This window comes from Priapulus caudatus, unplaced genomic scaffold (genome assembly GCF_000485595.1).
Source record: "Priapulus caudatus unplaced genomic scaffold, Priapulus_caudatus-5.0.1 Scaffold146, whole genome shotgun sequence".
In the NCBI taxonomy this organism is placed as follows: domain Eukaryota; kingdom Metazoa; phylum Priapulida; class Priapulimorpha; order Priapulimorphida; family Priapulidae; genus Priapulus; species Priapulus caudatus.
Window position 1 is genome coordinate 13,515 of NW_014577207.1, and position 14,639 is coordinate 28,153.

The 14,639-nt window shown below is 45.1% G+C and overlaps 1 protein-coding gene across 1 annotated transcript; it reads right to left on the minus strand.

Moving 5' to 3' along the window:
* Nucleotides 1–3,478: 3,478 nt before the first annotated feature.
* On the minus strand, nucleotides 3,479–4,946 carry LOC106806187. The gene is made up of 2 exons (XM_014808052.1): nucleotides 4,866–4,946; nucleotides 3,479–4,248 (listed from the first exon to the last, which is right to left on the minus strand). The coding sequence occupies exons 1-2, from the start codon at nucleotides 4,944–4,946 to the stop codon at nucleotides 3,763–3,765; spliced, it is 567 nt and encodes a 188-aa protein (XP_014663538.1). The 3' UTR covers nucleotides 3,479–3,762.
* Between the last annotated feature and the right edge of the window lie 9,693 nt (nucleotides 4,947–14,639).

Genomic DNA, 14,639 nt, shown 5'->3' on the forward strand with positions numbered 1-14,639 from the left:
AACCTGCTAGGGGGGTTCTAAATTTAGTCCCATTTATCCCTTAACTCTAGAAGTTGAAAGTTGAATCAAAACAATATTCACAGATGCAGCTTGACTATAGGCAAATGTGACATACGCGGGGAAATTTATTCAATAAGTATTTAACAATATAGAGTATATAAGGAGAATCCCTTCGTAGTTTGTCTTTTTCTTACCGAGTTGGTAGAAGTACAGCTTCAGGAATAGTGAAGGAAACATGTGCTGCAATTCATAACTGCCTGAAAGACAACTATTTGAAGGTGAACAAATTTTTATTAAAAATAAATATTTATACAACTCGTGAACATTGCATTCGTTCGGGGGATACAATTATTTAAAGGCGACGATGCCTTTGCTCTGAAAAAAAATATGGTGAAGCCGTAATCCAGCCGTATCTAGTAAAAAGAAACTCAGATTTTTAACTACAGATTGAGCAGAGCAAGGAGGGTAGTGGAAAATGCCTTCGGTATCCTGTCAAATAGATTCCGAATTCTGCATACATCAATGTGCCTTGAGCCTGAACACATTGAAGTAATACTACTTGCCTGCTGCTGCCTGCATAACTATTTGATCACAAACCAATCGGCTCACTACATTAGCAATCTTGAAGAACGAGATGCATCTGAAAACATATGCAGCCTTATTGATATGCAACCAACTAATCACAAAAATGCCCCAATGGGTGCCAAAGCACAGCGGGATGCACTGAAGGACTATTTCAATTCTACAGAAGGAAAAGTTCCTTGGCAGGAGAAGATGATTAGTATTGTACAGTAATGTGGTTATTACCTGCAAATTTGTCTGAGTTTGACTTTTTGTAATAAATGGTTTTAGAAATTGCAGACAATCCATAATCCACTTCTTTTTTTCTGTAATCGGACGGGCTGCACTGCCACTAGGTGGAGATTTCATGAGTTTTCCATGCTGTGTCCGTAAACTCTTCATTCTTTTCTTAATCTGTTCAGCTAAAAATACAAAATAGATGCATGAATGCTATAAAAGACCGAGATAACAAGAAGCTAATAATTTTGCCCATTTAGATCATATGATCCTATATATGGTCAGCTGATTAGATTTGGTACACTGATTATATTCACATCAAATAATGTCTCTACACGAAAGACATTTTTAATTCTAATGTTGAGCAATTACAATTCCTGAATCCAATAGCCACAAGTAAGCCATCTTAGATGATATCCCACTTGCTCCAGAGATAGGACTGTCATCGATGCCCACCTCATCGATAAATCGCGATGGATTTGCGTCCGATATCGATATCGAAATAAATCGAAAAATAGCGATCCGATACAGTATATCACAATAAATATTGCTTCTATAATTGAAGATGATATGTTAAAAATCTGCATGCCAGACTACCACTCAAGTCAAAGCCGGGGAGCGCAATATCTTTTCCTACTACTATGAAATCGGCCTTGGGCGCTGATTATGGTTAGGGCAAGGGCTACAGTATTATACAGGGTCAGATGCAGAATGAGCTGAAAAACGGAGGAGATGACAGTGAAAAGGGTTCAAATGCTTTGAGAAGGTAAGGGTTAGGGTAAGGGTGAGGGCATTACTGTGAAAATGTGAAGCGTAGTAGGATAGAAAATCACACAGCCGGGTATATAGCAAAACTGGTTCTAGATTTTGACAATTCCCCCCTCCCCCGTGACGCCACCCCTGCTAGTAGTGCTACACTGCCCCTAAATATCTCCTTACTGAATTTTGTTTAAATTTTTACATCATTTTAGAATCCTTGCAGATCTTTTTTAACATTAGTGCTGCATAATGCTTTGTAGACACTTTACTCTTTAGGCTTTAGTATTAATAAAGTTTTGAATTGTATTTAATTGTAAGTGACACAAGCCAGCAATAAAATGACTACTTACCATTCATTGCAAGTCTCAGCGCTATTTCTGTAATAGCGACCTCTTTCGCTACACGATCCCGGTATTCAGGGATCGCAAAGTCAAAAAGGCATGGCCTTTCCGACCACAGAAATACCAATTCGCCTTCCTTTTAGCGAGTCCACACTTCTACAGTATTGGAGGCAGCCATTTTAACATCACATGATATCAACAACACGTCCGATTGGTTTAGAAAAATCGATCGGGCGACAAAATACGCCGGACACGGGCACACGAGCGAATTTGCCAGCGTAAATAATCGCCCGAAAATATCAAACATTTTGGATACGGGCGATTCGTACGGGCGATTAAAATCGGCGTCGACGTGAACGGGCACACGGGCGAATTTTTCGAGCGATTTTAAAATTCGCGGCGATCAGGCGATAAAAATCGCTCGTGTGCCCCTACCTTAAGAGAGTGCATATAGAACGTATCATAGGACTGGCCAAAACCTACAATATTTTACAAATACCCATGAACCACATAGATTCTTCAATGGCAACAGAAATAAGCACAGCGATATGCAGACTTATTAACTTCAGGCCCTGCATTATACCAGATGATGCATAAAGCCTAGGACACACGAGCGATTCTGTACGCTGCCCGGCAGCATATATTTTGGCTCACGATTTTAGAACGCCGTATGAGTTGCGCGTACAACTGGACACACTGCGATTTTGTACGCTGGCCGTGTTAGCATGTACAGTAACAGGAGAAAATAAATAAAGTCAGAAGTGATATAGCACAGTGTGTCCTAGGCTTAAGGAAACATTCATAAAGATAAAGGCCAAACAAAATTGTGCAATAAAATGATATTTATTCACATATATAATATTGTGTGATCGAATAGTGTGCTGGTTAGATATGTGTGCCGAACACTTACAACAATGGTGTGTCGATACATCATACAGTACATGAAGGAAAGATTAACCATAGAATATCTATAATTTCATATCAATAGCACATAGTGACACTCAATGCTGTGAACCGTCAACAAGTTTACGAAGACTTAACTAAATAACCACAGAGTATAAGCAAGCATATCTCACTGACTGACGATGTGTAGTAGTAGCAGGAAGCAGCGTGTCAGGTCTGAATCGGTGGCTTATATCCAGTACGGGAAGTAGGTGACCATAACGTGGTCAAGGCAGTTAGTTCTTTCCACTACTATGGTATGTCAGTAAACTCTGCGCTGAATCTTACTTATTTTAGATGAGGCCTTGCTCTGAATCTTACTTATTTAGGCTACTGGCACTAATATACGTATAAATATAATATAATATATGTATATAATATATAATACTGATAACGTTGTCATCAATACTACAATGTACGTTTATAGATTGATAACGTTGTCATCAATACTACAATATACGTTTATAGATACGCTGCTTCAATACTGATAACGTTGTCATCAATACTACAATGTACGTTTATAGATACGCGGCTTCAATACTGATAACGTTGTCATCAATACTACAATGTACGTTTATAGATACGCTGCTTCAATACTGATAACGGAAATCTATAAAATCAGAATTACAGTTACAATCAATACAAAGAATACAAATACAATGTGAGCACAGCTGTAGTAGACGATCAAAGCATACTCGAAGTAAAGTGTCCATTTGTGGCACTCAAGTGCAAGGCCAGATGCTCAAAGAGATGTTCAAAAAAACTGACTGTAAGATTTGTAAACGAAATGGTCAATCAAAGCTGGTTCGAATGTATTATTATAAAACAATTTTAGTTTCTGCAGCATGTCATCAATAAACTTTTCATTGCGCTTAATTGTAAATATTTTGAAATCTTTCAGTGTAAAAACACAAAAATAACATTATTCTCTCTTTGAGCATCTTAACTGGCCTTGCACTTGAGCATAGTAATCATGTGATGTACTTAATGTTAATTCGCCATTACATTCGCGTTTTAGATAAGGCACTGTGGTTTCGTTGATCATATAGTTCTTGGCCACGAATGGACACTTTACTTCGAGTATGCTTTGATTGTCTACTACACCATCTCGAGTAGCTGCCAAGAAAGGGTACTCCTTGTCAACAAATAATCCACATCTCTTCACCAGCAATCCCGATGCTTTCTCGAATTTCTTAACTGCTACAGATTCATATTTTATCCCATGGCTAGTGTATCGCGTAGTCAGTGATCTTTGCCCGATGATGCTAGCAGCGAATAGTTTTGAATTTTGGCGCGCTGTTGCTTTGTTTATAAATCCGAACCTTGACGCAGTAATGCGCTTGCTGGCTGACTGGTCCCGTGTGTTTTCTTCAATGGTATTAATCTCGTCATCAGGGATTTCTTTCAGCTGAAAATCAAAATGATAGTTTAAGCGGGTGTTACTACGTCTTACAAGAAGTGTGTAGAAATGTTAACACTTATAATCAAAGAACAAGAGAGTGAGACAGTGCCAGAAAGAATAAGATTTATTACAAGAATGCTCTTGCAGTAAATAGAAGGGTAGCACGATAGTACAAGAGGAGGTGCTGACAATTAAGACGGTGCAAAGTGCTTCTCTTACAACAGCTATAAGAAACTACGTTTAGGAATATAAGAAAGATTATTTCACGTACTAGAAAGACAGTTCACTAAGATAGTACAAATAAAAGCAAGATAGATGTAGTGGCAAACCCTAAGCCATCGCTTAAGAATGAACTTACGTACTGCAGCAGACGAACACACACTCAGGCACAAAACGAGATTAAGACTGAGTAATACCGTTTGCGTTTGTCTTATATATACGATCTTAAATTAGTCTTACACGAACCCCTCTCCAAATAAGGAAACCATCCCTGTAACCTGGTGGCTATCCGAGAGAGGCGCAGCAGATGCTCCCGTTTAGCATACATCTCCTCACACACAAGCCAGAGTTAGATTGGCAATCAATCCGTCCGTCCCTAATAAGATAGCGTGCCGAGCGCACACTCTCAAATGCTCCCAATTCTCGAGGTAGGGGTGTACCCCTATTGTGCCGACCCTCCTCCGGGGGAAGTCGTGCTGCTGCATGCTCGTGTGCAAAATCCGTGTATAAACAAATGCAACCCGCGCACAAACAACAACACATGAGCTGCTGCCTTGCCTGTGCGAAACTGCCGGACGTGGAAGACTCCCATTTCACACATTCCATCAGACTCATCGCTCCTGCCCAGTTAGTTATTACAAGAATACTCTGCTGGCCTGTAATCTTAAAACGGAGTTGTAATAAAATTATAACCTTATTTATTTAATGCAAACCTCGTGTCTACATTTCCCCCCTGTCCAATCGGACGATGACCCATCGTTACAGCAGACTCCGACTGCTCTTCTTAAAATTTCGAACACGACGTTTCCTTAGTGGGCGTGGATTCGTACAGACTAAAATGAAACTGAAGAAGAAAGAAAGAAGAGTTTCTTCGGGTAACGTCAAGAACCGCTAAAAGCAAAAAATACAGAATGAATAATGTCATGATAAGTTAAGAAGAAAAGAAGGTACAGAAAAGAGATCAGTAATACTTCATTACAACAATAGTACTGTGGCACGTGTCAAATAAGCAAATACAATAATAATATTTTACAAAGAACGGAAATTATTTTTATTTTACCCAAAGATTGGTGTTTTTTTGTAAACAGCGGAGATACTGGAACAATTGCTGAACTACATTGGTTACATCTGCTAATACTACTATTATTCGTTACTATGCATCTGTCAATATCCGTCAGGGTATGCTGGCGGCATCGTGAAGGGGGGTTTAGGATGGCCCCTCGTGCTTCGTGCTGCGTGCGCCGCCCAACGAGACAATCCCCTCAGGCTGGAAGTCCGCCTCGGTGGCGTCCTGGGACAGCTCATCGCCAGCGCTGCGTAGCAAGCATCCCATTCCTCGAGCATGGCGCATGCCGGCGGCTCTCGGGCGTGCGGCTCATCGGCGGTGTCAGCTGCTCGTCCCATTGCTCGGGCGTGCGGGGTGTCGGCGGCGTCGATGGCGGTGAAGTCGGGCGGATAGAGAACTCCCGTGTTCGGTATCTATTGTAATAGCGGTAGGGGTAGTCTCGTTTGAATCGATCCATGAAGATGCAGCCGGTGAGGCCCGCACCTCCTCCACGCAGCTGCGTCCACGGCTGTGGGCGGTTGCCTCCCGTGTGCGGTAGTCCATCTAGGCCGGATCCGTCCGGGGTGGGTACGAGATCCAAGCTGTATCTTGTCGGGATACTCATGATGATGTTGATGATGTTTCTGATGTTGAATTAGCAGTGTTAATGTCAAACAAGTATTTTAATTCGCATTCGCAACGAGTAAAATCATTCAAGTTATAATTATTTAATGGTGTTAACGAACGATTAACATAACTCTATTACTTTAGCAAGAGCACACAGCATGCTATGTAAAATCGAAAGCAGTTAACTGAACAGAAAATCTCACAAGATTTTAATATGTTACGATTAAGATTTAGCTTGTGAGATTGCAAATATACTCTCAATCAAACCATATCTGCTTTCTGTCACAACACATGTGCATATCGTGAACAAGCAGAGCTACTAGGTCTACTGAAAAGAGTAAGGAGAGAATTACGCAGACGACAATCAGAACAACACACATTTCTACAAAAGCAAGCTACCAAGCGTGACCAGCGATCAATAAAATAGAAAAACGCGAGCATACTTCAGCTACTGAACGCAAATCGCTATCGCAACTCGTTACATGCGTATCGTGATTGGCGTGTCTGGTTCTAAGACAGGGTTTGCAGAAGGGATAGCGTAATGAGGTTCTGATTGAATTCTGAGTGGTGGAATCTGCATAGAATGTAACATAGGGGGCAGCAGTGGTGGTGTTAGTGGTGGCTTTACAGTGAACGGCTGCAAATGCAAAGGCGTAACTGGGAAGGAGTCCTCCTGGCGATGAGGCGTACATCCCTTACAACCAAATCGACGGATGGTGAAAATTAATGTTAATATTGCCAACAAGCAAAATCCCAGTACCGCATAGGTAGTGGTATGATGGATACGTGCTTGAATATTCCCATAATGGAATTTGTCATCACCTGAAGCCATGGGAACCGGCTGGTTATTCTTAACTGCATCTGCTAATTTAGCAAAAGCAATGTCCAAATCATTATGATTATACAAGGCATCCGGAACAATAGCACGCATGCGAGGCATAAGGCCCGACATGTTAGCGGTAGAGTGTCCTGTAATAGTAAAGAAATTATGCCAAAGCTGCGGTAAGTCCGGAAAAGCAAGCGCCTCTACCGATGGCAATGCTACATCCACATCGGAATGATGGACATAGTAAGGTGGCAAATGGAAATAATCTGAATGTGCTTTACATCCAGCCTGTAATGTTATAATCTGTTGATTAATAATCAGTCGTTCGTGCACCGTATCAGGCTGCCTAACACGATCGTAGCAAGATACTGTTACTCGAAAAGGAAATGGCGTAACTAACAACCAATGACCCTCAGCCAAGTAATATGCGGTGGGGACTGGCGAAACTGAAAATGTGACCGTACGTGTACAATAATCGATTATTCCTTGTGTGAAATTACGGAACAGCGCCATTTCACAAGAGTGCACAGCCGATGCTGGGTACACAGGTGTACTCAATGGGCAGAGTTCACGATGCTCCTGAATTCAAATTAAAATATCCTGGCTGTCAGGTGTTATGTAATACTGCTGATCTGGATTAACCCCCAAATAATGATGCGGCGGTGCATATCGAGCAGCAACCGATGTCGAAGAATTAGAACCTGGTAAATAAACCGGTGTTAGGATTTTATAAATTTCAAAAACAAAATCACGCTGAAGTGGCGGAATTGTAGCTAAAACATGGAATCCATGCCCCGTAGGTATAACAAAGGCTTCTATGTCATCATAATACCTTAATAAAGCCTGAACTGGTGGGCAAGGCAGCTGTACTGTAGGAGGAAGAGCGAGCTGTATTCCCTCTAAAATCTGTAACAACTGCTGAGGTGGAAACAAATCAGGTGATATATACGACCGGCAATTAAACTATCGATCGCACGGGTAATTGCATCCAACGTAGTTTGAACGTAATGCTAATGTTAAGCCATTAATTGCAAAATACATGCGAGTTAAATATTTAAATTCATGCAAGGTATATCCCGAGAAATCAGCGAGCTCCCTCGTAATGTGTTGAACTTGATCCGCTATAAAATCAGTATGATGAATGACATCCTGCAATAATTTAGAGTTTAATTCGGTATTAATTCGCGTTAAGTTAACAACAGTAAGGGTATCATCCATAATTGCCGAAAGATGCGACTGTGACAGTTGTAGATTGGAAAGTTGGGACTGCAGATATTCGATATCCTCATCTATAGCACTACCGAATAGCCACTTAGCCAATTTACCCACTCCAGCTATTAGAGCCCGCTTAGCTCGAGGATTATGCAGCGAATTCATGTCATGCACTCGTGCAATCAAGAAATCATACTTCTTCTGAAACCATTTTAAGTGAGTCTGAAGCATTTTGTACAAATCATGCGCAAAAGCCTCCGTAGAGTACACAGGCATGTCAGTCACAATTTTATACGGGGACGAAGGTGTAATATTAGGTGCGACTGGCAGCCACAATGCATAGTGGCACACGCTCACCCCGGGAGCTCGTCGAGGGTGAAGCGCTAAAAAGCGGCGACCCTTCGTACGTGGTGGGTGTGGCACTCTGCGGGGCAAGGGAGCGCACGTGGGAGCCACACGACCGGCCCCCCCCGGGGCCCCGGGAGCCGCCCCGGGCCCGGAGGCACCCCCCCCCCCCCGGGCGCCCCCCGCCCCCCCCCCGGGGGGTCAAACACGGCGTGGCAAGGCAGGGGAGACAAGAGAGGGAAAGGGCCGGGAGCATAGCCAAGGGGCACGTAAGCATAGAAGAGGCGAGTCCTGCGTGGAATTCTCGTACGGCGTCTCTCGTGCACGTCATAAACTTACATCGCTCCCTTTCGCAACTGGAAATTTAAAACAATCCCGCTTTTTTTATAAAATAAAACATGCGGAACCGTATGACAACTTTATTTTTAAGGTTGCTGCGGGTTTGATCCATTAGCTGCATGGAAGCTGACAGAACTTATAAGCATAATGTCTATGATTTCTGTGCAAATATCCTTGCACTGCTGTGAATAATGTTCCACATTTTTACACACGTTCGTCGGGCTTACAAAAGAGGTTCCACAAATAAGTGCTTTCCGGCAACCGGAATGGTTCGACGCAAATAACACTGTTAACTGGATTGTTCCATCGCTTTATGTCTTTATCCAGTAATAAAGCGAAATAACGATTCAAATAATGACAAAGCATCGGACTTGCAATTATGCGCACTGGCGACAAATCATAGCTTAATCTATAAGACTATGTATGCATATTCCGTGCACTACTCATTTTAGGTGTCTGAATAGACGTTCGGCGTTCTAATCTGCGCCGGCCTCTGAAGCGTGTTCTATTATCGTGTCACTGGTTGACTCTAACCGCCACATCCATTCCTGTTTTGGTGGTCACAGGGTCTTTTGCAGTCGTGTTGCTGATGCGGTCCGTTGCCCGTGTAGTCTGCGTGTGCACAGGACGACTTCGGGTTGTTCCCCAAGTTGACTTGGCTGCCTGCTTTGGCACTCTAAGCGTAACTGTTGTTCACCAACGTTTCATGAGTGTTGTCACGCCCGTTCCATGAGTGTGTGTTCACGACGTTCCCATGAGTGCTGTTCACAGGGTTCCATGACGTGTGTTCACGTACGTACCGATCAGTGTCTGTTCACAGTCCATTGAAGTTGCTGTTCACGCCGTGTCCATGGGAGGTGCTGTCTTACACGCTTCCATGAGTGCTGTCCACACGTTCGCATGAGTGTTGTTCACACCGTCCATGAGTGTTGTTGCCACGACGTTCCATGAGTGGCTGTTCACACGTTTCCATGAGTGGCTTGCATGGCTTGTGGTCGTTGGTACCTGCAGTCAAGTCATGGGCTCTGTTCTGCGCCTCTGTCTGCTTCTGGGGTACCCACGGCAGGTGTAACATGTGTGGGCCGATAAGTCTGAAAATGGCGTATCCGGCAGGGTATTGCCCTGCGCGCAGTATGCGACCTTGAACCTTTAGGGAAGCTCGCGATCCTCGGCGACCTGACCCGATAAATGTCGGGAGGTCGAGAAATTTCATCTCCTATGTTCTCCTAATGTGGCTCGGGCTGTGTGACAGGCACCTAACCAAATACTCGACAACTCGATACTATCCGAATTCGCCTGATTCTATGTTCTCAAGATTCAGGACTCCTGCTTGTGACTGTTGGGTTAATAATGAAATGAACCGTTAGAGTTCAACGCGTACTCGGCTTTGACTGCGGCCACGGTCACAGCGCTAGTGACGGCTCACGATCTCGCCGTGACTTGGAGGCGACCGGTACCGCTGTTACGGTTTTTGGTTTTGCGATTTTTTCCTCATGCACCACTGTGGCCGCAGTGTGTTTTTGATCCCACAAGCACCGCACATCTGTCCCATATCGCGGGCATTTCCTTAGTGGGTGCTTTTTACCGCATATTTCTTCGCAGTTCTGGGTGTCGTCCCGGTCGTTGCGCACCGTCGTTGCCCGGATCACGTCTCCCTGAACGCGGTGTACGGACGCCCTGTGCTGTACCAGAGGCCGTGTTATCTTCTGGTGTACTCGCCGAGAGCTTCTCAATATGGGACGTGGACGCCTGCGAACCCCCTGCCATAGTTAATGGCTTGTTCGAGTGCATCTTGTCATCTTCCCCAGGTATTCTTTTGTAGCTCAATGGGTGTTTAACACCATATATCAGCTTGGTCTATGATCCCTATCATTTGTTTCATTTGTTCGCGCTTTTAGCTCATCTGACATAGTCAGATGCAGCTTGTAGAATCGCAATTGATCCGTCCGTTCGTCGTCGGGGCGTCCGGACGTTCGTCCGTCCGGGCCCGTCCGTGCGCCGCCGTCCGTCCGTCACAGTTGGCCCAGCAAATTCTTGAACCGGCCGTCGACGTACGGTCAGGCGATATTCGGATTGGGGGTAATCGGAAAACGAGTTGGGATGTCGAAGCTGGGGGTCGAAAGGGTCAAAGCGTCAAGAGTGTAAAAGAAGTGGCGCGCCCACACTCCTCTCACTCACGCCATCCACGGGAGGAAATGCAGAATTGCCGGCACAAATCTAAACGGCTCGACCTAGGGCTCGTGATAGTCTGTGTAATGGCATCATGGTGGAAAAGCCCTACTGTGCGAATTGAGGTCACAGGTCAAAGGTCAGTGGGCATCCAGGGCAGATTTTAGACATTTTCTGAGGACATGGTCGAACGCGAGGCGATGAAAAACTTTTTTGTTTCACGCGGTGACGCGTAGCATTTTTATGGCTTTAATTGAACAGGACCGCAGAAATGTCCCTTCTGCTGAATGCGAAAGTAAGTTCGGATAACCTTTGACGCTCAAGAGGAGGGTTTAAACTTGGATTTGTTGACCTGTCTGTTAGATAAGAGGAATTTGACTGCCGGGTTTGCTAAGTAGAAGTACGCCTGCTATACGATGCCTGGGATGTAGTGAGGCTATACAAGTAACAGTGAAAATTTCAAAAGCTAAATGGTTGTTAAAGAGGAGGTTGTATATTCCTTAAATCGTATAGATTGTCTATGTCATTGAATTCTGTACTGGTCAGCTAGTTACATGTAACGTATGCCACTGCCAGTGGCTGGTGCATGTGTTGGGCAGTTTTTTGCCTGGGTGCATTAATTGGTTGCAGGTGGGGGCAGGGCTCTCTATTGGCACATTTGCAGGGCCTGTAGGCTGCGTAGGTACATGGATGAGTGCTTACCTATTCTTGTCTTGGCAATAGTTGTTGCTACTACGAATGCATGGGAGCTTCACTTTAATCTGAAGAGGACAACTTAAACGTAAGCCGCCATCCGTCGTGGCAACTTTGCATAACGATCAACGAACATTTCTTTTGAGAAGGTTCCTGATACCAATCCCTGGGCATGTACACTGTTCGGCGTGTAATGTGAACGACATTTGGCGAGCTAACAGGGTTAGCTAGAATCCTCCCTGCTCACCACAGGAGTCACGCGCAAGTAGAACTTAGAATGAGCGCTGGTCGCTAGCGGCAGCTTGTTAAAATTGCCTTTTTGCCCTGCAGCTTGCAAGCGGTTTACAAAATCGTCGACAGTTCTTGTGGCGTATTCTGCTTGAATTGCTGAGTCACAGACTAGCGCCTACCCTGAAATTATCCGGGGTCGAGCTGCTCCTCGAATCTTCTCCACACGGTCTCGGGGTCCTCAGCGCCCTCGGTGAGGCCCCATGAATTATATCGTCTTATCCCTTCTTGGCCAGCTAATAGCAGGATATGGCTAACTTGCTTTTCTCTTCTTACCCCTTTTACGTCGAACATAAGTTTGCATTGTTGACGAAACATCTGGAACTCATCGGCCAAGTTAGAAGCATGCCAGTCCATGCTGGGTGCGTTTGTTTTCATGTGGTCGAAATGTGCCATGATTGGCTAGTGGTGCGCAGTTCCTACACGCACATATATAGCAGGCGTTACACTTTCTCTATGTTACCACACAGTAAATACTATTGCATGCACGCGCAGTCATTCACCACCACACAGATAACAATACGCTACTTCATGTACCCAGTGGTATTATCATACAGCATACTGAATACAGAATACAGAATACTTATACTACACGTCTATGTATGTGAACTCTTTATGTCGCTGGAATACTGCTCAGTCTCAAGTTCGTGCCTTGTATAAGTCACGTATCAGTTGCTTTCTGGTTGCCGTCACCGATCAGCTGATCCGGTTAGCTGTATCTCGAGATGGGCCGTGAACTCGCGTCGTATCGATCGCATCGCGTTCGCGTATCTTCCTTGCTTGGCGCTGTATGTGAGGTGTCTACGTGGTTTTCACTCTCCATCCTGTGTGAGGGAGTAAGTCCGGTTGGGTTTTCCAGACCGTCGACTTGTCGAGACGTGCGAAACCGTATGGTACCGCTTATTTGTTCTCTGCCCACGTACGCTCACTGTACGCTCACATACTCTGCTATGTGTATGCCCACTGACACTGTGACCTCATGTCGTGGTTGCTGTTGCTGCTACGCTCAGTCTGATCACGCGCGCGCTGCGCGCTGGTTGGCCACACCGGTCGTGCTGGTGTGACGTCACGCATGCCTTGTACGTGCAGGAATACGCGGGAATAATGTCCTCCGCGAAGCGCGGGAGAAAAAATTTCTTCCGTGCACGACGTAGTCTTACTGAGTGCAGTGCGAGTGTCTGCTATGCTCCGCTCTTCGTCGATGTCACTCGAGCACTCACCGTCGGTTTTCACAGTCACCGCCGCAGAGTCGAATATCGGTGCTTACACATAACTGTCATGTATATCTTGTGTACAGCAGTAGACTATCACTCGTCCAGCTCTGAGCTCAACCGACATGTTGCTCGGCTGTCGACGCACGGCGTCAATGTACATCGCGGCTGTGCGGCTATATTCAGCCGCAGAATGGCTCATATCTTCACCAGCACCGGTGGGTTACACCGCTAGCTGCCACCATGTAATATTATGGATCAACACATGTTGTTAGTTGATATAATATTTATTGTTCTGAGGAGCCATCCTCAAACACAGCTCACGCTTCCAAGCACACGAGTTCCATGAGTGCTGTTTACACGTTCCATGAGTGCTGTCCACACGTTCCATGAGTGTTGTTCACACGTTCCATGAGTGTTGTTCACACGTTCCATGAGTGCTGTTCACACGTTCCATGAGTGTTGTTCACACGTTCCATGAGTGCTGTTCACACGTTCCATGAGTGCTTGATGGTTGTGTCGTTGTATGCAGTCAAAGTCATGGCTCTGTTCTGCCCTCTGTCTGCTCTGGGGTACCCACCAGGTGTAAGCATGTGTGGGCACATAAGTCTGAAAATGCGTATCGGCAGGGTATTGCCCTGCGCGCCAGTATCGACCTTGACCTTTAGGGAAGCATCGCGATCCTCGCGACCTGACACCATAATGTCGAGGTCGGAGAAAATTTCATCTCTATTTTCTCCAATGTGGCTCGGCTGTGTGACAGCACCTACACCAATACTCGAAAACTTCGATACTATCGAATGCCTGATCTATGTTCTCAGATTCAGACTCTGCTTGTGACTGTTGGTATAATGAATGAACGTTAGAGTTCAACCTACTCGGGCTTTGACTGCGGCCACGGTCACAGCGTAGTGACCTCCGATCGCGTGACTTGGAGCGACCGGTACCGCTGTTACGGTTTTTGTTGCGATTTTTTCTCATGCAACACTGTGCCCAGTGGTTTTTGATCCCACAAGCACCGCACACTGTCCCATACGCGGGGCATTTCCTTAGTGGGTGCTTTTTACCGCAATTTCTGCAGTTCTGGGTGTCGTCCCGGTCGTTGCCTCGATGTGCCCGATCACGTCCCCTGAACGCGTGTACGGACGCTGTACCAGAGGCCGTGTTATCTCTGTGTACCGCCGAGAGCTTCTCCATATGGGACGTGGACGCCTCGAACGCCCTGCCATAGTTAATGGCTTGTTCGAGTGTCATCTTGTCATCTTTCCCCAGGTATTCTTTTTGTAGCTCATGGTGTTTAACACCATATATCAGTTGGTCTATGATCCTATCATTTGTTTCATTTGTTCCGTTTTTAGCTCATCTGACATAGTCAGATGCAGCTTGTAGAATCGCTTGATCGTCCGTCCGTCCGTCCGTCCGT

What these genes read in the sequence shown, in the direction of transcription:
- LOC106806187 (XM_014808052.1), bottom strand. Translation starts at nt 4,946, where the DNA reads ATGCAGCAGCACGACTTCCCCCGGAGGAGGGTCGGCACAATAGGGGTA. An exon ending in AGAATTGGGAGCATTTGAGA is followed by an intron (nt 4,249 to 4,865) that starts GTGTGCGCTCGG and finishes TTTGATTTTCAG; the next exon opens with CTGAAAGAAATCCCTGATGA.